General features: G+C 44.6%; 1 protein-coding gene across 2 annotated transcripts; it reads left to right on the plus strand.

Annotated features, from left to right (window-relative positions):
* Positions 1-5,165: 5,165 nt before the first annotated feature.
* Dut (deoxyuridine triphosphatase) lies at positions 5,166-16,797 on the plus strand. Of its 2 annotated transcripts, XM_032904115.1 has the most exons (7): positions 5,172-5,353; positions 5,701-5,830; positions 7,517-7,608; positions 9,408-9,452; positions 15,160-15,234; positions 15,367-15,437; positions 15,675-16,797. In XM_032904115.1, the coding sequence occupies exons 1-7, from the start codon at positions 5,206-5,208 to the stop codon at positions 15,729-15,731; spliced, it is 618 nt and encodes a 205-aa protein (XP_032760006.1). In that variant the 5' UTR covers positions 5,172-5,205; the 3' UTR covers positions 15,732-16,797. The 2 variants fall into 2 exon arrangements, with proteins under 2 accessions (XP_032760007.1, XP_032760006.1); XM_032904116.1 differs by lacking the exon at positions 15,367-15,437 and having other exon boundaries at positions 5,166-5,353.
* The last annotated feature ends 7,648 nt before the right edge of the window (positions 16,798-24,445 follow it).

Below are 24,445 nucleotides of genomic sequence, written 5' to 3' on the forward strand. Positions count from 1 at the left end.
TTAATTAAAAACCAGTAAGACATAACAAGAAAACACAAGATAAACGTTTAGTAAGTTTAAAAGAAGACAAGGAAGAGTAAAGCAATAGTTAGAACCCTGGAAAGAAACTCAGAGTTTTAAATCCTCCAGGGTGTTTCCATGATAGTCCTGGACAGGGACACAATGAGCTGGTGAAACGGATAAAGTGTATCTTACATCCGTACAGACAGTGACAAACCATCAAATAGGGCAAAACATTAGCTGGTGCCCAGGAGGAGACTAATTTTAAAGCAGGGAAGACCTGAAAGAAATAAAAACAAAGAAAGACTCTTCTTAACACATTGTGTGTGTGTGTGTGTGTGTGTGTGTGTGTGTGTGTGTGTGTGTTTGTGTGTGTGTGTGTGTTTGATTGATTGAGGCTGTCCTAGAACTGGCTGTAGAGACCAGGCTGGCCTCAAACTCAGAGATCCGCCTACCTCTGCCTCGGAAGAGCCGGGATTCACGTGTGCTCCATTACATCGGGCTCTTCTTAGACATTTTCAGCTTGAAGCACTGGAAGTTAAGAAGGATCAGAAAAGCGCCTGAGAAGAGAAGCTGAGGAACTGGAAGGAAAACTAGAGAGTGCAGCCCAGGGAAGGAGCACTTCCGGAGGACAAATAGACTCTGAAATGAAGGATCCTAACTCTCCTGTTGTCATAGCAACCCAAAGAGCATGGGCAGAGGCAGCCTTGGTGTTGAGTTGTCATAGTCTCCCCGGGACACATGGAGACCTGCAGAGAATGGTAGAGGGACAGACAGACATGGACTCTGACCCCAGGTTGAACGGCAAAGCTCCCATTTGATCCTCAAGTTTCAAAGGACTGTGAGCTGCATCTTAATAGAATAAACCACGATGGGGGGGATGTTCATTTTTTTTTAAGATTTATTTATTTATTATATATAAGTACACTGTAGCTGTCTTTAGACACACCAGAAGAGGGCATTGAATCCCATTTCAGACGGTTGTGAGTCACCATGTGGTTGCTGGGAATTGAACTCAGGACCTCTGGAAGAGCAGTCAGTGCTCTTAACCTCTGAGCCATCATCTCTCCAGCCTGGATGTTTAGTTCTTACGTGCACTGGCTTGGATTTCAGTCCAATGTTTGTTTTGCGCTAATTTCTAGTGTCTTTAATAATGTCCTGTCAAGTGTGCCGCCTCAGAATCCTGATGCCCCTCTTCACTTGCCCTTTACACTTTAACAAAGGATACTGCAAGATACATACTAGCTTGGTGGTAACTATTGTAAGCCAAGCAAGGTTTTTGTTTGACTAGAACACTCCAGTGAGCACTTGGAAGCGTTCATGGAGTTATATGACCTTTGCTAATCTGGAAGATAAGATATGAGACCACACAAGGAGGCTAAGTGAGAATAAATGATTCAGTAAGAGATACAAGAGCTAGGATGGGGACAGACGCCACCCCTGGTTGTAAGTTTCTAGAGGGATGCGAGGTCTGAGACTAGAGAAAGGGAGTCCTTGCAATTATTCCATGACAAGAGAAGCACAGATTCAAACAATTTCTCATGTGAACTCTCTTCAGAAACTACAAGAAAAAGAACCCAGCAAAATGAAGGAGCAGATTAAGAGAGGCCCCTTAAACCATGCTCCAGTGTGAGAGAAGTGCAGCAAAGTTTTCAGAAGGACAAAACACAGACCAAAGCCAGATCACGGAGGTTTTAGAGAAACAAAACAGAAAAGAATAGGCAAATTAGATGTAGTCCAATAACTCAAGTGGAAAGGACAGTTGAGACTGCTATTTTTTTTTTAAAGTTTCATGTTATTTATGTCAGTATAGAGTGCTAGAGTCACAACTAAATACATTAATGACTTACAAGTCCTTACTAAGCTACTCCCAGGCCTGGAAGTGTTAAAAAGAATTATCCTAATTCAGAAGGTGAGTTCTATATCCTTTAAAAGAAATATCAACACAGAACCTAGAAACAGGGAAGTAACTTCCAGTACGGAAAGCCGGGACTTAGGGGAGTATTGCCCCTAAGGAGGGAGACTTGGAGTGGGTGTGTGCAGACGTTTTGGGAAGGCATCGGGCCTGTTTCTTATATTTGAAAAACAAGGGTTGGGGATTTGGCTCAGTGGTAGAGTGCTTGCCTAGCAAGTGCAAGGCCCTGGGTTTGGTTCTCAGCTCCAAAAAAAAAAAAAAAAAAGACAAAAAACAAACAAACAAAAAAAAACCGAAAAACAATATAGGGAGGAAAAAGATCTTCAACTAAAATTAGAGGAACGAGGGAGCTGGGGATATAGAATAGTTCACAAAGTGCTTGCCTAGAATGCAGGAAACCCTGGGTCCTATCCCCAGACCCTGACAAAATCAGGCATGGTGGCTCACATCTGTAACCCCAGCACTATAGAGGCTGAGGCAGGAGGATGAGAAATCTAAAGTCATCCTTTTCAGGCCCACTGTGGGTCGTAGGGGTATATGAGATCCTGTCAGAAAAACATAATGAATTCAGAAAATAAAAACAACGGGCAGATAAGGCCCCACCTCTCCCTGAGAAGCCACAGACATAAGGGTTACCCACCCAGCTTCAAGGAGGCAAATCTAGTTAAATGCTGTGGTTTCAAAAGAAAAAAACAAAACAAACAAACAAATGTTGTTCTTAACAAAATCTCAATTACTCAATTTTACCAAAGAAGACTTGGGAGCCAGATGCTGGAGTGCAAGCCTGCTAGCTCAGAGAGGCAGAGAAAGCACCCAGTAGACCTTCCAGAGCTAAAGTCCCCAAAGGAAGTTCTCCACACCACCTCAAAAAAGGCTTCAAGGGGTTGGGGATTTAGCTCAGTGGTAGAGCGCTTGCCTAGCAAGCGTAAGGCCCCTGGGTTGGGTTCCCAGCTCCAAAAAAAAAAAAAAAAAAAAAAAAAAAAAGGCTTCAAACTCAACGTCCCTCCCTCAGTTCCTGTTTGTTTCCCTAACCGTCCTCCTGACTTCTCTTACTCTGTTTCTTTTTCCTGCGTTCAGTTCCTGTCAACTGGTTGCTTGCTCTGCCTCTTGACCTATGGTTGACCTCATTTAATCCTGTTTACAATAAACAGAAGGCTCTGGTATGAAAGGTCTGTCTAGGGCAGAGCCACACCACAACTAGAAACAGGTTTTTCCAGTAAATAACACAATCTGTGGGTTCATGGTGTGAGCAAACGTCCTGCAACAAACAAAACAAAAGGCCAGGAGAGGCACTTCCCGGGAAGAAGGGGTCTGTGACAAGAGAATGGGGTAAGAGAGGACGAGAACTGGAGAATTGTGGTCAAAGCATACAGACATTTATATGCAAAACTGAAAAGAGTTTATTTTCATGTATCTGCTCATGTGGGCCTGATTGTTTGTGCACCATGTGTATACAGGTGCCCTCCAAAGCCAGAAGACATAGTTGGGTCCCCTGGAGCTGGAGTCACAGGCAGTTGTGACTCAACCAATGTGGGTGTTGCTCACCAGACTGGATCTGATACAGGAACACCAAGTGCTCTTAACAGCTCAACCATCTCTCCAGGCCCAACAATAATTTTGTTTCAAAGGATTGAGCCCAGATACTAAGATTTCTGAGAAGAAATAATACACAGGGATCCTACTTACTAAACAGAGAGATCACCATCTGTCTTAGTGTTCTACTGCTGTGAAGAGATACCACAACCAAGGCAACTCTATAAAGCAAGCGTTTAACTGTGGGCTTTCTCACACTTTCAGAGTTAGTCCATTATTATCATGGTGAGGAGCAGGTGGGCATGGTGCTGAAGCAGTAGCTGAGAAATACATCCTAATCCTCAGTCAGCAAGTCAGCAGTCAGAGAGAGAGAGAGAGAGAGAGAGAGAGAGAGAGAGAGAGAGAGAGAGAGAGAGGAGGGAGGGAGGGAGAGGGAGAGAGAGAGGGAGAGAGAGAGGGAGAGAGAGAGAGGGGGGGGGAGAGAGAGAGAGAGAGAGAGAGAGAGAGAGAGAGAGAGAGGGAGAGGGAGAGAGAGAGAGAGAGAGAGAGAGAGAGAGAGAGAGAACAAGAGAGACAGTGAGAGAGCATGAGAGAGAGAGAGAGAGAGAGAGAGAGAGAGAGACTGACTGGACCTGTGTGGCTTTTGAAACCCACAATAGCCACCCAGAGTACAAAGGATGGATTGGATCGAGGCATTTAGAGTCTTTCCCTCATGGACTTTGTAACATTTTATTTATTTATTTTTTTTGGTTCTTTTTTTTCCGGAGCTGGGAACCGAACCCAGGGCCTTGCGCTTCCTAGGTAAGCGCTCTACCACTGAGCTAAATCCCCAACTCCCTCATGGACTAGAAGACATTGGACAAGAAAATACATGCGGGTGCAGACTGCAGTAAGAAGAAATGTAAATAGAAAAATATTCTGAAGAGTAAACAGAGTGAAGGCAGGATCTTCAGTTAAGATTTCCCAGAATGGCCTCTTACAGATAAATTGAGTTTTGCCGAAGCCAAAGCAAGGTCTAGAAATTGTTAGAAAGACAAATTGTTAGAAAGACCAAAGGGCAGCGGGATAAAAGCTCAAGCCAGAAAATGAGCGGAGCTCTGATCACATTATTAGAAATTTAGGAAGTTCTGGGCATACAGGTAAAACTTAAAGCCAGGGAGAAGGCTCAGTGGGAAAATGAGATTGTTATTCAAGGTTGGTCACCAGAAGTCTACGCCTAAACCCACCTAAAGATGGAAGGGTTGTGGAGCAGGTGACCTTGCATTGGCATGATCTGTGGGACCACACAGACACATCATACAACTGCACGATAACAGATTCTTTAAAAGAGCCTCAAGACGTGTAGTGTGTTGCACACCCACTAAGGGAATCAATCGTCCCAAAGTGTTTAGTTGGCATTTCTATAAAAGTGCCTTGGGCCTTCTATTTATTTGAAAATCCAAAGTGCGCCCCAACCTGAGTTCCACACGTTTGTGGAATAGTCCAGATAAAACCAGAAACTCCAGAAAGTTCCTTATTTATCCTCTCTGAAAAAAAAAAATCAAAGAATGTCTGACTCCCAGCCACGGGGGTCTTCCTCTTGCTTTGCCTGAGGTAAAGGGATTTTAAAATGCCCTACACATCCATCCCATGGGGGAAAGCAAAAGGTCTCTGGTTTGCGCCTCTGAAGGTCAAGGCAAGGAAAGGAGTACAAGAGGGCCGCTAGGCGGAGCTGGGGGCGGGGCAGCGGCCTCAAGGCCTGCGGGGCCTCCAGCGCCATGCCTTTCTTGTGCGCGCTGCTGGGCAGCCGACTCCAGCCTTCTCTGCTCCGCTGGCTTACGCTCACGTCCGCGCAAAGCCTAAGCTGCGGCGGAAGCAGAGGAGTCCGGACCTGGAGCGCGCGGACCGGACCGGGAGCGTGCGCTGGTGAGGGGGGGCTGGGGCGAGAGCGCGCGTTGGTTGGGGAGGCTGGGGCTGGAGCGCTCGCTAGGGTGGGGGGAGTTGGGAGCCGGAGCGCTCCTGTAGGGAGCCTGGGTTTGAACTGATAACGGTGAGCCTGGGCCTGGCCCTGAGCGCGGGGACGAGTCCACTGGGGTCCCTAAGGAGGGGAGCCTGCCGCGGTCGGTGCCTCAGCTAGGCCGCGCTCGAGCCCTTTGCGGAAGGCCGCTCCCCCGTCCTGCGCGGTGGGCTCGTCCAGGCGGGAGATTTTTGGCGGGCCGGCTTTCTCATCGCTTTCTGTATTTACCTTCCCGCCGCCATGCCCTGCTCGGAAGACCCTGCGGTCTCTGTCTCTAAGAGGGCTCGAGCGGAAGATGACGCTTCTCTGCGCTTCGTGCGGCTCTCGGAGCACGCTACGGCTCCCACCCGCGGGTCCGCGCGCGCTGCAGGCTACGACCTGTACAGGTGAGAGCCGCGGCGGGACGGCAGGAATGCGAACACCCACCCTTGGTGCAGTCGTGGCTCCGCGGCCTTCGCGCAGAGACTTGAACAGTTCATCCTAAGCAAATTGAGTAGGGGTTTGGAAGAGCGGACAGTAAAGGGTTATGATATTTCCCAAGCGTTAATGAGCAGCGTGTGCGCCACCCTTTCCTAGTGGAAGGTCCGCGTGGGCAAGGCTTACTCTTGACCGAAGGGTGACCATCTGCGGTGTGCACGTTAGAAAAGCTACCTGGGAGTCTAGGAAAAGGATCTATGGAAGCTGTTTACTTCTCTCTTCCGTTCCAAAAACTAGGAACTTAAGAGGGTCTAGGGTTAGTTAGTGAGGTGACTCAGCGTGAAGTAAAAGCACTTGTCATCATGGTCACCAAGTCTGATGATCCGAATGTATGCATCCGGCATGCCCAGTCTAGGGAGAGATTTTAGATACTCTGACCGTCTTCTACATAAGCGTGTGTTTTCTGTGTTTTGGGAATGACTGATTTTCAAGAGTGTAAATTCCCTGTGGAAGAAATAGAGCTACCCGTACACTAATACCAGATACCAGACTAACTTCCAGGGCTGCTCATTGTAAAGTCTCTGAAGTTGTTTTGTTTTAATGCAGTAGTAGAGACTCCAGCAGTATTTGGTAGATGGATTTTCTAAAATCGGTTGTGATCAAGGCCCATTCCCAAGAGCTGCTCTGGGAGACCAGCCATAGCGAGAGAAGGACTCTCACCTGTGTGTTAACATTTTCTTCTGAAGGTTCACCCTCCTCAAGAGAAACGTTAGCAGGTTAGAAGTGTGCCTAGCATGGAGTCAGGGCCTAGTGAGTGTTCACCGTTATTTGCTCTTTGGTTGACTTTTCAAATTCTTTCCATAAAGTTAGTGAATTAAGTCTGCCTTCCTTCTCATGCTAACTCAGCAGCCATCACTTTCAGAGACAAAAACCCAAAAAACAGAGCAGAGACAAAGTTGACATCTCCTATTAGGGTTTTGAATCTCGGCCTGTGCCCGGAAAGAAAATACTAAAGACACCATGGTTCCACGTGGAAGGTTTAATGAGAAGAGTAGAAGAAGAGAGGAAAAGTGGCCGGCCGTGGGCACGTGGAGGGGGGATGGGGGCAAGAACAGAGAAGAACAAAGAGCAAGAGGGGGAAAAGAGGGAATAAGAGGAGGAGGGGGGGCAAGCAGCCCCTTTTATAGTGTCAGGCACAGCTGACTGTTGCCAGGCAACTGTGGGGTGGAGCATACCTGACTGCTGCCAGGTAGCCGAGGAAGGAGCTTAAACAGAATATCAACATCTCCCTGTTCCCCACTCCCACAGACAGGGTTGGGTCTTTCTCTGCCTGGCCTGGAGGTCACAGAGCGCTCTCGCGCTCTCGCGCTCTCGCGCTCTCGCGCGCTCTCGCGCTCTCTCTCTCTCTCTCTCTCTCTCTCTCTCTCTCTCTCTCTCTCTCTCTCTCTCTCTTTCTGCTTGGGTGCTGGGATTCAGGGCCTGTGCTATCTCTCTAAAGCTAAAAGAAAATACCTACTACCTTGTAAGTAGACTTTTTTAAGTGAGTTAGGAATCTGTCATAAGATTATCTATAGGTTTACATGAGGTGATGACATTTTATATGGTTATCCTAGGGAAGAATGTTAAAAACAGTTTAATAAATACTTGTCTTCTAGTGCCTATGACTATACAATTCCATCCATGGAGAAAGCCCTTGTGAAGACAGACATTCAGATAGCTGTTCCTTCTGGGTGCTATGGAAGAGTGGGTGAGTGACTTATGCAGGTAACGCTCTCGTGCCTGTCCTTTATGATATCATCTGTCATCTTAGTGTCACAGAGTGGGCATGGAGGGAAGAGATAACACGTGGGCTATGTCTCAAGGCGATCAAGTGCCGTCTGACTAGATTAAAGCTAGATTCGCATGTCTGCGTTTCCTTTTTTTGCTTTTTTTATTTCAAATATGCTCTGGATTAGCACATTGACCCAGTTGTTGGGGCTCATAACTTGACAGGAAAAGGGGAAAGTGTAGGTCTTCTTTACTTGGGGCTTTTCCGGTCCACATGTGAAGTCATATTTGTAAATCTTAGAATGATGGGTGATGGGTCTTGGCATTTTATGGGGGAAGAAGCTACCAGATTGTCTCAACGCACTGATCCTTGTCTTGTTCTGCCTCGTGGAGATTAGAGTGAGAGGCACTCCACGCCAGAGGAAAGCCTTGTGTCAGTTACTGATGAGGAAAAGTGGGTTTGGATTTTTCTAGGGCATGTCACTTGTTTAGAGTGTGAATTAAAAACTTGTCAAAAATATGAATGCTTTTTGCAACTTCAGAATAAATAGGGAAAAAACCAAGTCTCTTCCTTGGATAAGAGACCATGACTGGGCTGGAGAGACGGCTCGATGATTAAGAGCACTGGCTGCTCTTCCAGAGGTCCTGAGTTCAATTCCCAGCAACCTCATGGTGGCTCACAACATCTGTAATGAGGTCTGATGCCCTTTCCTGGTGTGTCTGAAGAGAGCAACAGTGTACTCCTATAAAATAAATAAATAAATCTTTAAAAAAAAAAGTGACCACGACTAACACTCTTGTTGTGCATATGTAGAACCTCTAGTATTTTGCCACCCCCCCCCCAAAAAAAAAAGCAAAATGGGTTTTCCTGGGCTCTAGCATTACTGAACTACACTTCTAAAGCCCAGGCTTAGAAAAGCAAAGTGTTGGGAAGAAGCTGACATCTCAAGAAGGGGTCGCAGTTACTGTGTCATTGACAGAGCACCTGCTATAGGTCATTCTGAAGCATGGTTTTAGATAGGAGGATTATTGAGGTGGACCTGTTAGCTAGGCCAGCAAGTTAAAGTTATAAAATGTTTGCCATTTTTAGAATTTAAAGTATACAAGAGAGCTTGATTTTCGATGCATAGCTGTAGATTCTTTAGTTCACCAATGAGGGCTGTGGCCACCGCCCGTGTTTCGTGCGTGCAGGTCCCCTACCTGAATAATGAAAGAGAAGTCCTGGGTTCCTGACTAAGCTTCTCTGTTTGCTTAGCCTGATTCCTTCTTCCCATCTAAGATTTGCATTCTCAACTCCCCACAAGCTGAACTACAAGCTGGGCCAGAAAGATGGCTCGGCGAGTAAAACGCTTGCCAGGAAAGCCTTGACCCAAGTTCCATCCCAGGGACTCAACATGAGCTCGCAGAGTGGTCTCCTGACCTGCACCCACACATCATACACATGTGCGGTCATAAGTCAAATGGTTTAGACACTAGACTGGGCTGCGTGTGCTTGATTTCCAGTTCATTCCAGCAATCCGGAGCTTGTATGGCATCTGCAGCACCACCAGTCATGTGGTTGGGCTTTGAGCTTGTATTGAATTAAAATGCTTCAAGCTTTTCTAAACTAGCCTCTCCAGCTTCAGTGGTGTGGTCTGATAAATGTGCTCTTTAAGAATGATCTGTTGAAATTAATATATGAACATTAGAGGAGACCGTGGTATTTAAATTATGCCAAAAATGGTGTATCATTTCCCTTTACCGTTTAAAATAACCGCTGTTTTCCGATTTTGTTTTCAGCTCCACGTTCTGGCTTGGCTGTAAAGCACTTCATAGATGTAGGAGGTAACATTTCTTTATTCTGTGAAATTTTGTAGTATCTTCGCCACTGGCCATTTGTAAGTCTGAATAGGCAATAATTTTGCTTGATGGTGTCTAATTTTAATTATGTGAAATGCATGTTATTTTACTAATAACAGGCACAGAGTGACAAAGGGTTTTTAACCTTGCTATTCTGATAATCTATATCTTAATGCAAAATTGATTCTAAAACTAGGAAACCCTTCTGTGTGGTTATTGGGTTGATCCAGTTTGTAAGAGTTTTCTTAGCTCTGGAAGAAGGAAAGGCCATACTTGTTTTGCAAAGTATAACAAGGTACTTTCTCCCAGGTTGCTTCCCTGTATTGAACAAGAGTGTCTTCAGAGACACCTGTTTCCCATGTTGCCTTTGTGACTGTGTTGTCTAGAAGCCATTTTTGCTACAGGGTTTCTAACCATACCTTTATATGTAAAGAGTGCATAGAGAGAAGAGAAGTAGGAGAGACACCAAAATGTCTGGATTATATAGGCAAGAGCCTCTAGGGGCAGGGTATACCAGGTAGAGACTGAGGGATGCTGGGAGGACCTGGAGGCCAAGTCTGCTTTGATGTGTAAAATACACTTTCCCAGGGGTCAGAAACCAAACATCAGGCCCTACAAAGGATAGACTTATTTCTGACCTCATATTGGGGCACAAACTACACTGATGTGGTGTTGCTGTCTTGACCTTGGTCTTCATCCACCATTTCATTTTGGACACACTAGCCCTCACACATACTGGTATGCTAGATTCTCTTTTTTTTTTTTTTTTGGAGCTGGGGACCGAACCCAGGGCCTTGCGCTTCCTAGGCAAGCGCTCTACCCCTGAGCTAAATCCCCAACCCATGCTAGATTCTCTTGCAGCCGTTTTTTTTACAGAACCACGCCAAAAGGTATTGTTTTTTAAGAGAAAACTGTCTTAGAAATGTGTTTCTATAAGCACAGTTGTCACCAGTGGGATTAAAAGTCACCGGTGGGCGTTCTGTGCCCATGTAGGGTTAATGAAGTACCTGGTGAAGCTGCCCAGGCCTCACTGGCCTACTGTTTTTGAAAAGTACCTGTGTTTCCCGTGGCATCACTAGGTGGTGCTGTGGGGCAAGGCAGATACCCAACAATAGTTTTCTGATCTCCATAGCCTCAAGGTTGATATTTATGTCCGCTCTTAGGTTGAGGATTCTCAGGGTTTAGTGAGTTACATTTAATTTTCAAAAAAAAAAAAAAAAATACTTTTACAGACCAGAAATGATTCAGTGGTTAAAAGCGCTGGCCGCTCTTTCAGGTGACCTGATTCAATTTGCAGCACCCGTGAGGGAGCTCAGCTGCCTGTGACCAGTGCTGGAGTATCTGACGCCCACTTATGACTTCCTCATGCACTGAATGCATGTGGATGCAGGCAAAACAGCCATGCACATAAAATAAAAGCTTAAAAAAATACTCTTTACCAACTCAAATACGGTCACTTAAGATAAACTAATTACCCAACAAAGTTATAAACAATCTTATATATATATTTTAATGCAATTTCTAATTTTTTTTAAAGATTTATTTACTTATTTTATGTATGTGAATACACTGTTGCTGTCTTCAGACACACCAGAAGAGGGCATCAGATCCCCATTACAGATGGTTGTGAGCCACCATGTGGTTGCTGGGAATTGAACTCAGGACCTCTGGAAGAGCAGTCAGTGCTCTTAACTGCTGAGCCATCTCTCCAGCCCCCGAAGGGTGTTTAAAAGGACAGCCCTCATCTGCGTAATAGGAATTAGCATACTTACCTCCGAGAGGTAGGAAAGCTAAGTAAAGTGTGGAAAGCATCTAGCAGTGTTTGGCACACACACTAACGCAAGTCTGTCTCCTAAGGACATAGCAGGGTTTTTATGTGGAAACTTCTTTTCTCCCTCCAACTTTGTTTCTAAATTTTACTCTGCTTAAAACAACTGTCTGGGGGAAAGTGGTGTAGAGGGAAGTTAGTTTGCCTGTTGCTTGGTATGTGGCTATTCTTAAAATCACATTGTGGTAAGTTCTTGGATGCAGGATATCTAAAAATTCCTCTTGGGTACAGGTTTATCATAGTTGGCACCCGAGGGAGGTGCTATTAGAAGCCTCGGGCTGTGAGTAGGGGGTCAAGAGGAAAAGCTGACTCTACAAGATTGTGATCTGAGTTCACGTCTGGAAGGTGTGGGGTGTTTTTGCCCAAGAAGTTTCCAACAATGACGGGTCAAAGTCGGTTAGCCACTGCTGGTTCCGATGCCTGGTTCTTCCACGGATAGTTCCTCAGTGCATTCTCGTGAAGGGATGTGAGGACTCATTAAGCTTCATGCAGGTACACAGAGCTCGTGAGCATGCAGAGAAAAGGTCAGTCTTGTGGCTTCTTTGTTTGCTTGCCTCTTTTTTTTAATTGTAATAGCAACACTAAGACTGAACCCGAGATCTCCACACTCGGGCCAAGTGTTCTGACCCCCTTTTTCTCTAGTCCTCTCTTCACTTGTAGTTGCCTTGTAGGTGCTGGGAACTGAAATCAAGTCCTCTGCAAGAACAGCCATAGCTGTTAACTGCCGGCCATGCCTCTAGCCCGTCCTTTCACATCTTTGAGATAAAATCTCACTAAGTTACCAGGTGGTCCTTGTCACCCTGTGTCGGCCTCCAGGTAGTTGGAATTGTAGGCCTTTGCCACCAGAGCCAGCATTGTTTTGGTTATTTATCTGCTTGCTAGTCTAAGATTTTCCCATTTTCATGTTCCAAGCACATGAAATGACCTGGCTTCATAGAATTCAGGACACGTAGCTATTTGAATATTCTCAATAGGAGAACTTGCAGATACACAGCAAAGGGGTGTGTCTCGTGTGTGTGTGTGTGTGTGTGTGTGTGTGTGTGTGTGTGTGTGTGGTGTGTGTGTTACTAGAAAATTACTATATTTGCAACTCATGAAAAAGAACACATTAAAAATCATAGACAAAATATAGAAACATGTATGGACATGCAAGTGTCCATTATTCATACAAAAAGATGTCAGCCACGGGGAAATTATTTATTTTATTTTCTTTATTATATTGGCCAGCAGTTAGACTGCTACCATCTGTCCTAGCACAAATGGACCCTCAACTATTGCTGCTGGAAGCTGGAATGACTGCTGCTCTAGGGGGTTATCTAGCAAGGCCTCATATACATCTCCATCTGTGGGATGTCATACAGGTGAGGGCGGGTACAGGATAGAACCAGGCCTGTGATTGGATGAGAAGAAAGGATGGGCGGCAGAAAAGTTTGAGAGAAGAGGAGGAGACTAGGGGAGATGGTGGAGAAGCCAGAGAGAACACGGAGGCTGACGTTAAGATTCCATGCTGTGCCTTTACAGGTTGTTATGAATCAGTTGGATCAGAGGTTATTGGGTTGTGTGTTCTTGTGGCGATTTGTCTTTGGGAGAGGGTGTGGTGGCAGAGACACTGGGCCTCCATGGAGCTGGGATGTGTGCTTCTGGTGAGATATCTTGGGGCACTACAGTGCCGGACCTAGCTGGGTAAAAGACAGCCCCTTTTTATAATTTTACAACATCCATCCTTTGACCCACAGAAGTTTTTGTAACTTCCTTGAGTTAGCACTAATGTACAGGGATATACATCAAGGGCTGTTCTGTGTATGTCATAGCAGAAACATGAAGGCAACGTGACTGTTTGGTGTTATGTAAGACAATATTCATGTAAAAGTACTGGCGTTTTTTCTACATGTGTACTAGAAGGAATGGCTAGAGTTTGTGCTGTTTCAGAGGGTAACTGCTTTGGTGTCAATGTCACTGTTACTTCCTCAGGTGGATAAGATGAGGGCCATACCCAAGCTGAATGAGTACACAGCTTGGAATGAGCTCAGAACATTTCCCTCTGTTTGAACTAGACCTAGACCTGGGCCTGGAAGCTTCCAGCCTCTGTACAGTCTAATCTGCGAGGGTGACTGATTCAGTCCAGCTTCTCCTGGCTTCTGACTGAGCTCTACCTAACGGCCTCACCCTGACTTGGACGATCTGTTCTAATCCTCTGGCTTCTCATTCTCTGGCTCATTCTGTCTTCATCTGTGTTTAGCTTGTTCTCTCTGCGATCTGTCTCTGTACAAGTACTCCCCCACCCCCTTACGTACGTACGTAGCCTCTCTTCCTGTGCTGTTCACTGGGTGTCTGCTCTTCAGTTAGCTGTCACTTTCAAACATGGCTGCTTTCCTTCTACAAACTGACCTCACCTTCACTGTTAGAGGTTGTACTAAGGGCAGGTCTGTTCTAACTGGATCATAGAGACATAAAGTCCTTGGATGTGATCCCTTGCCAGAGCAGACACACACTGTGGGGGTGGAAGAGTTAAAGTGATTATAAAGTTTGTTACTATAATGTTGACTTCACCTTGTGCATAGTGATACTGTTTGAGTAACCAAAAGAATTTGGAAGTCAGTCCAAGTTGTCTTCCACAGATTCACTTGCAATAGGCCTATTAGGCTGTACCTCAAAGGTCTTCCACGGTGGAAAATTTCCAGCCTTCTGTGATCATTCATTCCAACATGGAACAACTTGCTCTATACTAAGGACTTTCCTTGTTAAGTGCAAGCGACATCATCTGCAGTCAACCTCTCTCCAAAGAGTATGAAAACAGCCGGCCCAATCTTCATGTCAGATCTTTTCCTAAGTACTAAGGACTAAACTAATAAACCGGTAAAAAGGAAACCTTATATAATAATTTGAATTGGTGAAAGGTTTGTTGCTGTTCTGCAAAAAAAAAAAAAAAAAAAATAGATCCTCCGTCTAGACAGAATGAACTGCCTTTGACATGTGAATTAGATCTCCATGTTAAAAACAGAAACGGAGGGCTGTTAGCCACATTATCTGTGCTTCTGTAAACACATCAAGTTCCTGGCTCCGGGACAGCTGAGGGCAAGTCTGGGGCATGTATCTTCTGGGCCGGGGCAAGGTCTCCTTTAAAGATCTATTTTACTTTATAATATCAAATGGGTACTAATTAGACACTTAAAACTAATCTTGGCCCAGCAAGATGGCTGGCTGGGTCCTCGCCTGCTCCGAGCCTAAGGACTTGAGTTCAGACCCACGTGGTGGTAGAGGAGCCTTGGCTGAGTGGTCGTCTTCTGACCTTCACACGTGTGCTGTTGCAACAACAGAAGTTTCAGGTGAACTCATTAAGCTTACCAGCCGGTGTTTACGGAGCGGCTGTTTTTAGAGGATGGGGTTGGAAATGAAAGGAAGAATGTAAGCATTGGCTCCGCCCCTATTCTGATGGCTGCAGGACACCGCTGAGCATGTGGTCACTGACCTCCCAGTGCAGGTCACCCGGCTTTGGAGTCTTGTTCATGACTCAGTCAGAGTATCTGTGAGGCTGTTACCAAGAAGACGTGAGGTCCGGGCCTTAATTTTCTCATCTTCTCCAGTGCACGGCCTGGATAGTGTCCTGGAGGTGGGAGATAGTACGAGCTGTGCTCAGCTTGCAGTGGGAAATGCTCACCACTTGATGAGCATTCAGACTGGGAAATCCGGGACACGTTTTTTAAATTCTTGTATTTTAGTAAACCTTGTTTTCAGGCTCTGTAGGACCAAAGCATGGCTTTGTCAGTTGTAATCTCAGAGACTCTTTGGAAAGGTGGTTTTGAGATCAGTGCAGACCCCCGATGTTCTGACGGCACGAATGAAGCTGACATTACTCTCTTCCAGCCGGTGTCATAGATGAAGATTATAGAGGAAATGTCGGCGTCGTGCTGTTCAATTTTGGAAAAGAGAAGTTCGAGGGTGAGTTTAATATGTTCATGTACGTAGAAAAATGTGAGCTACCTGTGTCAGTAAAACTGACTGGTTCTCACTGAACAAGACAGAAAATAGATCAGTACACATGGTGATCTGTGCTCTGCTCTTTCTTTGAAGTGAAAAAAGGTGACCGGATCGCGCAGCTCATTTGTGAGCGGATTCTTTACCCAGACTTAGAGGAGGTGCAAGTGAGTATTGTTAACAGTGAGTGGAGAATGAATGGCGTGTCCAGCAGAGGGCAGATGGCTCAGGCTGTGCTGTGGTAGCTGTGTAGTTAGTGACTGGTAATCTTTAGTTTGTTAGTTTGAGACGTGAATGATTTTCATCTGAATGGGGGGTAAAGGGCTCCATGTGCAGATTAAAGGGTCCCTGAGATGTGCAGAGGCTCTGGCTGACTCCTTCCCCTTCCTCCTTTTGTCTTCCAGACACTGGATAACACTGAGAGAGGCTCAGGAGGCTTCGGCTCCACGGGAAAGAATTAAAACTTTGCTTGAAGTACTTTGCTGTTTGAACACTGTAAACAAGCTTTAATTTCAGAAGCATTTTGTGTTCTAGGATGTAGGAAAGGATGCCTATCACGGTAGAACTACTCTGTTCTCTAGTTGATGGTTGCCTGTAACTCTGTATCGTGAGAATGGCATTGACATGCAGACTTGATTACTAGATATTTTTTTTTAATTTGGTGTTGTATTTAAATTATAGTCCTATAAGAACTGATTTTGCTCTAATTGCTATATTATTTGTATTTTTTTTTTTATCCAATAAAGTCAGAAGTCTTTAGCAGATGATTTTTACATAAGCTGACTGAAGAACAAAAAAGAGGTCCAGTGTGGCTCAGGGCTGTAACAGCACTTGGAGGCTGAGTCAAGAGGATTGCTGTGAGTTAGGCTAGCCTGGGCTACTATGAGATGCTAAGGAAGGGGGGCGGTGTGAAAAGAGACTCTGTTCTTTTCTGCACTGGTGCTGTGTGACACTGGGACTTTAAACTTTAAAGGTCTACTCACCCCAGATTTTGAACCCACAAAAGTACAACTTGGTGAACTGGCGAGGTTATCGTTCTGTGGGAGTGGGGCTGCAAACAGGAGCAGAAATGACTCAGAGGTGTCACTGAAAGCTCACTCACCCAGCATGGTGACTCCTGGTAAAGCCATAAACCGTACAGCCTGAAAGCAGCTCTGTGGATCTTAAGTGCCCCAGTAGGTCCTCGTGTGGGTAATGGTGGAGGGCTTCTTCCCTGCAGTTCCCTCACAGTCCTACTGTCTGTGAATAGAAATCTTGAAGGCCAAACCAGTGTTGGTATTGACAGATTTAGGAGTGTCTGCAGATAAAATTGCAAGGCACGTGACCCTTCAAACAATGTTAATGCTGTAATCTGTGGCCAGACATTTCGGCCATTTTCCGCTGTGTAAACGAATTACACCCACCCCCACCCCAGGTAATTGACCTGATCATTTTAGCTGAGAAATGCACTCTTTATCATCCTAAAAAGAAAGAGGTTGGGGTGAGTATCTTCCCTAAACAGAAAATAAAATATCTTTGTGCTCCACACGTCAACATTTGGAGGATGGCTGTGTGTACACAGGTGTTGTGTTGTTGCTTTTTCTAATCAAAAAGAAAACAGAAAAGGCATAAATTTACAGTTTTAGAAGTTCCTTCAAGAGGTGTATGTTTTAAAGGTATCTGTTTGAAACTACATGGTTAAATTGGGAAGACTGATTCTTTTTTAATTTGGTAGGTCTCAGAAAAAGTCTAGTACCTATATAAGGTTATAAACAAAATTTAATTAAGATTGTATCTTAATATAAAGCTGGGTTTATGAGGTAGTCACTGCCTCACGGTCTAACTCCTGAGACTTCATTGAGCACATGATTCATGCAAATACAGACATGCATGCACACACACGTACATTTTTTTTTTTTTTAATTCCCTAGGAAAAGACACTGCTGGGCTTGGTAAATCCTTTTTGTGCTGTCTATAAACTTTAAAAACATGGTTCAAGAAGACCTTTTTTTTTTTTTTTTTTTTTAATATGTATTTTGTTTGAGATAGGGTGTCTCTGTGTAGCCCTGGCTGTCCTGGAATTTGGTCCACAGACCAGGCTGACCAAGAACTCAAGAAATCAGCTCACCTGCCTAGGCTTCCAAAGTGCTGGAGTTAAAGACGTGGGCCACCAACATCTGGTTTATGTGTATCTTTTAAATTATATTTTACTATGTTTTTAATGCAGAAAATATTGGTAAGTTTTGAAGAAAACCCAAACGTAGAAAGTGAGACGGGAGACTTTACATTCAAGGTTTAGTTAGGTTCTTAACTAAAATATTGAATAAACGTAACAGCTCTCTCAAGGTTTTTTTGGTTTTTTTGGTTTTTTTTTTTGGAGCTGGGGACCGAACTCAGGGCCTTGCGCTTGCTAGGCAAGCGCTCTACCACTGAGTTAAATCCCCAACCCCTCTTTCAAGGTTTTTAATCAAAGAACATGACTCATATCTGGGAGTGAGGTTTTAGCTTTTGCAAAGACCAGAGTGACCATGGCAAAATGCTGCCACCTTGTGGCATCTTACTAAGCAAGAAGGCTGAACTGGGGGGATAAAAGCCCATCATTTGTTTCTAGTGCATGGATATAACATTGCATTCACTCAAATTGTTCTTTTATTAGATGATATAAATGAAACAATTAAGGTAATGAACTATCACATGCTACCCTTGTAACCTAAAGGGCAATATTTAATATACTAAGTCTGAAAAATAAAGGCTGTTAAAATAGAAAAAGTAGAGATGATGGATGCACAGCAAAGAGCGCTTGGCCAGGGACAGCAGTTATTCTCAGCGGAAGGGAAGTTTAAAGACTGAGTGTGTGGTGTACACCTGAGATTCAGCACCTGGGAGCTGGAGGCGCAAAGATCCCGAGTTTGAGGCCAACAGAGGCAGACAGTCATGCTATGAAAACAGAAATGACGGAATCAGAAAACAGTAAAGGCAAAGTCCAAAATAAACCAGACTTAATACCACCAGCGGTGGCATTTTGACAAATGAGAGAAATCAGGACAAATAACAGGAAACGGAAAAGGTATATTTTGAGGGGACAAAAGCAAATAGGAATAAAATCCCTCTGCTGCATGCTGGGAGATGTCAGGGGTAATAGTGTTAGGGGAAAAGATGGATGGCACACCATCCTGTCTCGTGGGAAGCATGCAATGATTCTGAAATAGTGAAAAGGCTGCCTGTTGCCTGAGATAGTCTGAGAAGTGAGACACATGTATATATGTACATGCAGGCCAAAGCAAAGAAGCTGGTGACAAGACAAGCTCAGAGGGTTAGGTGGAAAGTCCTCATTTCAGTTAAATGATTCCAGTGTCCACGTTACTCCAGCCAGCTCTCCTGTAACATTACCAGACTCCATGGGATGGAATAGAAACTCAGTCAATGGTAAGCCACCTTTGGGGAAACTTGGACAGTAGCTGAATCTTAAGATCTTGGATAAGACCCCTTGTTTCCTCAAGTAGACAAAGCTATCAAAGGAGCTGGGCCAGCTGAAGCTAAGGAATGAGGTTGCTTGTCACTGGCCCTTGGGCTAGGCCTGTGCATCAGCCTTCCAGGTTAGCCATGGCTGTGTGAGCTGTGAAAAATGGGAAGAGCCTAAGGGGTGAGGTGGGGGTTTTTCAAGGTCTTTGGTTCTATTTGGGCACAGCACAGTGTCTATTGAACATCTCGTTGAGGCAAAATAATCACCTGTTTGCTGTCTTCTTTCTCTTCAAGACTTTTCTGTAGGGCTTATCTTTGCAACTGCTTTTCCCTAATACATTAATCCATGCCCACTCCTTGAAGACTCGATCCTGGGCGCTTGAATTAGAGAACACAGGAAGAGAGGGGTCTTTTAAAGTGAGGAATGAGCCATATGCTGAACTATATTACTTTTACCTAAAGGATCGATTCTGCACACCTGGATGGACTACTTAGGGTGAGGTGGAAGCCAGTTCCTTTGTCTTAACTTCTGGGTGACCTTAGTCAGCTGAGAAGCCTGCTCAGGCTCCTCCAGACATGGCAGGGGACTTACAGGAGAAGAGAATGGAGAAATTTCCTGCCTCGGGTATTGCCAAGAGTCTTGCTTTGAAAATGTTACAGAAGTTCCAAGTATGAGTGAAAGCCTTGCAGTAGGTCCCACCTCCTCCCATGGTTCAGACAGCACTGTGGACGACTGTCCCCTATGTCACCCTAATTTTCCCACTCCCAATTCTTCCCCAAATATTTTGAAACATCCCAGGCTCCCTTGCATCATGGGTGACATTTTAATCTGCTGGCTGAGCCATTAGTGCTGTAGCTCCCTTGTCTCTATCCCCACAATTCAGCCTAATCGACAACTATTTCCACACCAGTAGTGCTTTAGAAGGGCGTGAAAAGGAAAAAACATTTTGGTCAAAGGGGTTGGGGGGACGGGACAAGTGACATTTCATACAGTGCTCTGGGTGCACGGAGCGCTTGGAATCTGAACAGTGAGAAGTTTGTTTTCTTGAAAAGCCCAGTCGTGTTGTGTGACTGTTTTTGTTTTAATCCCAGATGTGGGATTTGAGCCTGCTTCAGATCGTCCACAGCCGCTCACTATGACTTGTGCTGTAGGTAGGGTATGATTTTTGACAGGTGCAGATAGATAAATTTGGAATTAAGGGGAATCTTGAGAGGGTATAAATTTGCTGCTGCTGCTGACGATAATGATGGGATGACGATGATGATGATTCCTGCTGCTGCTGCTGCTGCTGACGATGATGATGGGATGACAATGATGATGATTCCTGCCGCTGCTGCTTCCTTTTGCTGCTGGTCACTGCTGTTCCATTTGTGGTTTTGCTACTGCTGCATTCTGTTTGCTGCTTTGCTGGATTGCAGGTTGGAGATATCCTGACCCCGAAGATTGGACTTGCCCCTAGTAACTTGATGCTCCTAGCCAGCAGGAAGTAGTCTAAAGAGATGTGCACCCCCTTTCCCTGCTAACCTTTCTCTCCTACCTAGTGTTGGGATTGGGAAGGGATAAGGGTAGCAAAAGGTGGTAGATATAAGAACCCAATAAAGTAGCCAAAAAGTAGGGTTACAGTGAGTGGGAAGGTAGGGAGAGGAAGGAGTTTTGTGGGGAGTTTCAGGAGTGCCTATACCCTGTGTGAGTTTGAGTTTGCAGGTTATCAAAAAAAAAAAAAAAAAAAAAAAAAGATTCCTGAAGACTTGGGGACAACTGGCACTTAGGTTACAGCTGAACATTTTCTTGGAAGAAAATACTAAATTTAAACACCATCTTTCAAACTTTTAGTGACTGATTTCCTTTTCTGGCCTTTCTACAAATTCAGTGTGCGCACCCACGCGGACACTTCTGAAGCATGAAGGAGCTAAAGGGAGCAGCGTTCAGCTTTCCCAGTCCTAGTTAAGATCCCAGTGGACTCGGCTGATCTCTTAGGAAACCAGCAGAGGTACCCACCAGCGTAGGAAGCCGACACGCGTCCCTGCATTTGCACTAGTGCAAGTGTACTCTTAAGGCGTGTCACCTGGGCTCTGTGGCTGGCTACCTGCTGTCTTCACACCCACCCACATGGCTGGGGGGCGCCCTCGGCAGCCCCAGTGCCCAATAGCATTGCCGTTTGGGCTTTATCTTCTTGTTCATATTCTTCGAGAAGAAAAATGTTTTCTGTAAGGAAAGAAAACGACAGTTTGCCATTCTTATTGGATAGTCTTTTATCAAATGTTTTTTTCCATCTTAAGAAGATAAAAAACTATTTGAGAAGCAAAAAATTTAAATATTTATAAAACACAATTATTGAAACTGTCATCCAGAGAAGCGGTTCTTTTTTTCAGAGCTGGGGACCGAACCCAGGGCCTTGCACTTCCTAGGCAAGTGCTCTACCACTGAGCTAAATCCCCAACCCCCAGAGAAGCAGTTCTTTTTTTTTTTTTTTTTTTTTTTTTTATTAACTTGAGTATTTCTTATGTACATTTGGCAAACATCCCTTCCCTCCCCCTTCCTTATGGGTGTTCCCCACCCCACCCTCCCCCCATTGCCGCCCCTCCCCCGCAACAGTCTAGTTCACTGGGGGTTCAGTATTAGCAGGACCCAGGGCTTCTCCTTCCACTGGTGCTCTTACTAGGATATTCATTGCTACCTATGAGGTCAGAGTCCAGGGTCAGTCCATGTATAGTCTTTAGGTAGTGGCTTAGTCCCTGGAAGCTCTGGTTGCTTGGCATTGTTGTACAAATGGAGTCTCAAGCCCCTTCAAGCTCTTCCAGTTCATCAGAGAAGCAGTTCTTAACCTGTGGGATGTAACCCCTTGGGGAGTTGAATGACCCCATCATGGGTTGCATAGCAGACATCCTGCATGTCAGATATTTACTTTTTAATTCATAACAGTAGCAAAATTACAGTTAGGAAGTAGCAACAAAATAATTTTATAGCTGGAGGTCACCACAAATTGAGGAACTGTATTAAAGGATGGTGGCTTTAGGAAGGTTGAGAACCACTGGCTTTAACCCAGATGCCCACTAGATGTCACTTTTTGTTTGCTTTTTTAGTTTTAAAAATGGCAAAAAAAAAAAAAAAGAAAGAATAAAAGAAGAAAAAAAAAAAGAAAAGAAAAAAAAAAAAAAAACAAAAAACCCCAAGATTCTGCAATTATAATTGAAGACTCCCAGTGGACCCAAAGCCTGGCAGGAGATGGGATGTAGCAACGTTTGAGAGCAAATGGGCAGGAGTCGTTTGAAGAGTGAGATTATGTCCTTAAAGAAGGTTTGGCAGGTTGTGGACTTTGTCTAATCGCCCCTGGCATTCAGGAGGCCTGAGAAGACAGCGGCTCTGCCCTCCTGCTGTGCTGAAACAAAACTGAAAACTGTGCCAAGGGCCTAGGATTTTTCCTCCATTTTCTCTATTCTCCCCCTCCCCCATTTTAAGGAGAATGTGGCTTCTTCGAGAATCACCCATTAATGAAATCATTTGAAACGTTTTCAGATCTGGTCTTCGTTTGGACTTTCTATCCACAAATTAAAACTGCCTGATCTGCGTGAGAAGCATGCAGCATGAATAAGAAGACTTCTAGAAGTTTCCCAGGAGTTATCTGAGGTTATCCACTTCTTGTATTTGCCAAAAAATCTAATAAGTGGCTTCAGTGGAGGCCGTGTACCCAGTGGTTTTGCTTTGTGCAACAGCTGTTTGTTTATTTGTTTTGAGCTGTCTTTGTTATTTTGGCTTCACGATAGTCAAATGAGTCTCAGTATTAAGTAAACTTCCCTGACCTGCCTATTTCCCGTCCCATCAAGCCTTCCCTTGTAAGAATAACAGTGTTCTTTTATTTGGTAGTGTGCAGCGTGATGTTTTTGGCATACCCAAAGTTTTTGACTTGCAAAACTGTGTGACCTCGAGTGTGAGAGAGCTGAATGCTTTCTTCAGTACCTCATAGGGTTCCAATCTTCAAACGTGTCCTGGTGCAGATGTGTCAGAGCTGGGAAAGAATTATCAGCCTGTTTTATCATCACAAACAACAAATCGGAATAATTTTCAGTAAGTTCCTGAAAGGATCAAGCCCTGAGCCCTTAGTTTGCTGCTGCCACACTCTCCCCTCTGTACTAAATGTGGCACTTTTGTTTGTGGACATTTTATTCAGATCTTCAAAACATATTGTTTTCAAACCAGTAGCCGTGTCGGGGCTGAGGTCGATTTGCTACTCCAGTCAAAGCAGGGAAACAATCTTTACTGTGTGATCTTGCATACCCAGCTCTGGTCTGCTGTCTGGTGGGTTCTGTAAGGCCATCACACCCACCGTCTCCATCAAAAGCCGCCAGTCGACTCCATTTAAAGTGCACTCGGCCTCTCTACCTCTTGGGTTATCTTTTCTTTTCAACCATGTGAACATCGTGGCAGTAAGCAGGTGGTGACATCTGCATCTCATGAGTGATGGCTGCTAATCGTTCAGTTCCAAATGTTGGGAATTACATCCTGAAGGGAACAGACGGGGACAACTCAAAGGTGTCAAGGAATACAACCTCACACTCGCACCTATGCCGTCTGGTAGTGTTCTCAAGGTCTCTGCAGACAGAAATCTAAACAACAGAAACCGGTGGAGCTTGGTGGTGAGAAAGGAACCTACCAGCAGTCCTTAAGCCTAGAAATAGCCCCGGAAGAGGCAGGGGGATCTCTGTGAGTTCGAGGCTCCCCTGCTCTACAGAGTGAGCTCCAGGACAGCCAGGGCTACACCGAGAAACCTTATAAAAACAAAGAGCTGGTGATCAGATGGTGTCACAGACAGCAAGCCTTGAGGGCTATGTGGCAGCCATCCTTCTAACTAAACTCCTGCAACATGTTAGACTCAGTTTTCTCGTCAAAGCTTCCTAGACTGTCCCTGGTCACCAGGTATGGAGATCTGAACTGTATTACCAGGATTTACTTCGTTTGTACCAAGCACACACCCTTCCCACAGCCGAGGGGAAGCCCAGCTGAGCTGCCCCTTTCGTGAGAAACATGAAGTGTGCTAATGCGTAGTTGCTGTCTTTTTATATAGAGTTATAATTAATAAAACGCAAATTACGTTTTAAAGTAAAAGCCAACATACATTTAAAAAAATATAGCTTTCAAGTGAAAAATTGTGAAAAGCCACTGTACTATGTGTCAGCTGCTAGCAGCCTGGGCTTTGTTGGAGAGTGCTAATGCTGGCCAGGCCTGAGAGTCGTCTGCCTGTATTTGAATCCTGACCTTCACTAGTTGCAGATTTTGTTAAGCTAATTAACCTCTCTGCTTTCAGTGTGCTGTTTCTACAAAATGAAGGGAATCATACTGCTTATAACAGTATCTTTTAAAGCACAAATAAGTTAAATTTCAAAATGCTCAGCCAGGGCCTCCCCGCCCCCAGGAAGTGCTTGATAGAATCTACTGTTCTTATCACTGCTATGAAGTTATTCAGGTAAGTCCTTGCAAATCTTGTCGTATTGGAATTAATGGTGTCTGTTATGTATTCTAATGAGAACTTAGGAAAGAATTGAGGGTTTGAAGTCCAACTTCCCCTATCTCTGAAGGATCGTTAATTTGTGTCATGGTCAGCTTTACCACTTAATGCAAATGTAGGACTCGATGAGATTTTTGTTATAAATCCTCCATATTTGTAATGGGGTAGAATATATTTTTAAGTTGCTTTAAAACATTTTCACTCTATATGAATTTTTATATTCATTTATT

The sequence above is a fragment of the Rattus rattus genome, chromosome 5 (genome assembly GCF_011064425.1).
Source record: "Rattus rattus isolate New Zealand chromosome 5, Rrattus_CSIRO_v1, whole genome shotgun sequence".
NCBI lineage: Eukaryota > Metazoa > Chordata > Mammalia > Rodentia > Muridae > Rattus > Rattus rattus.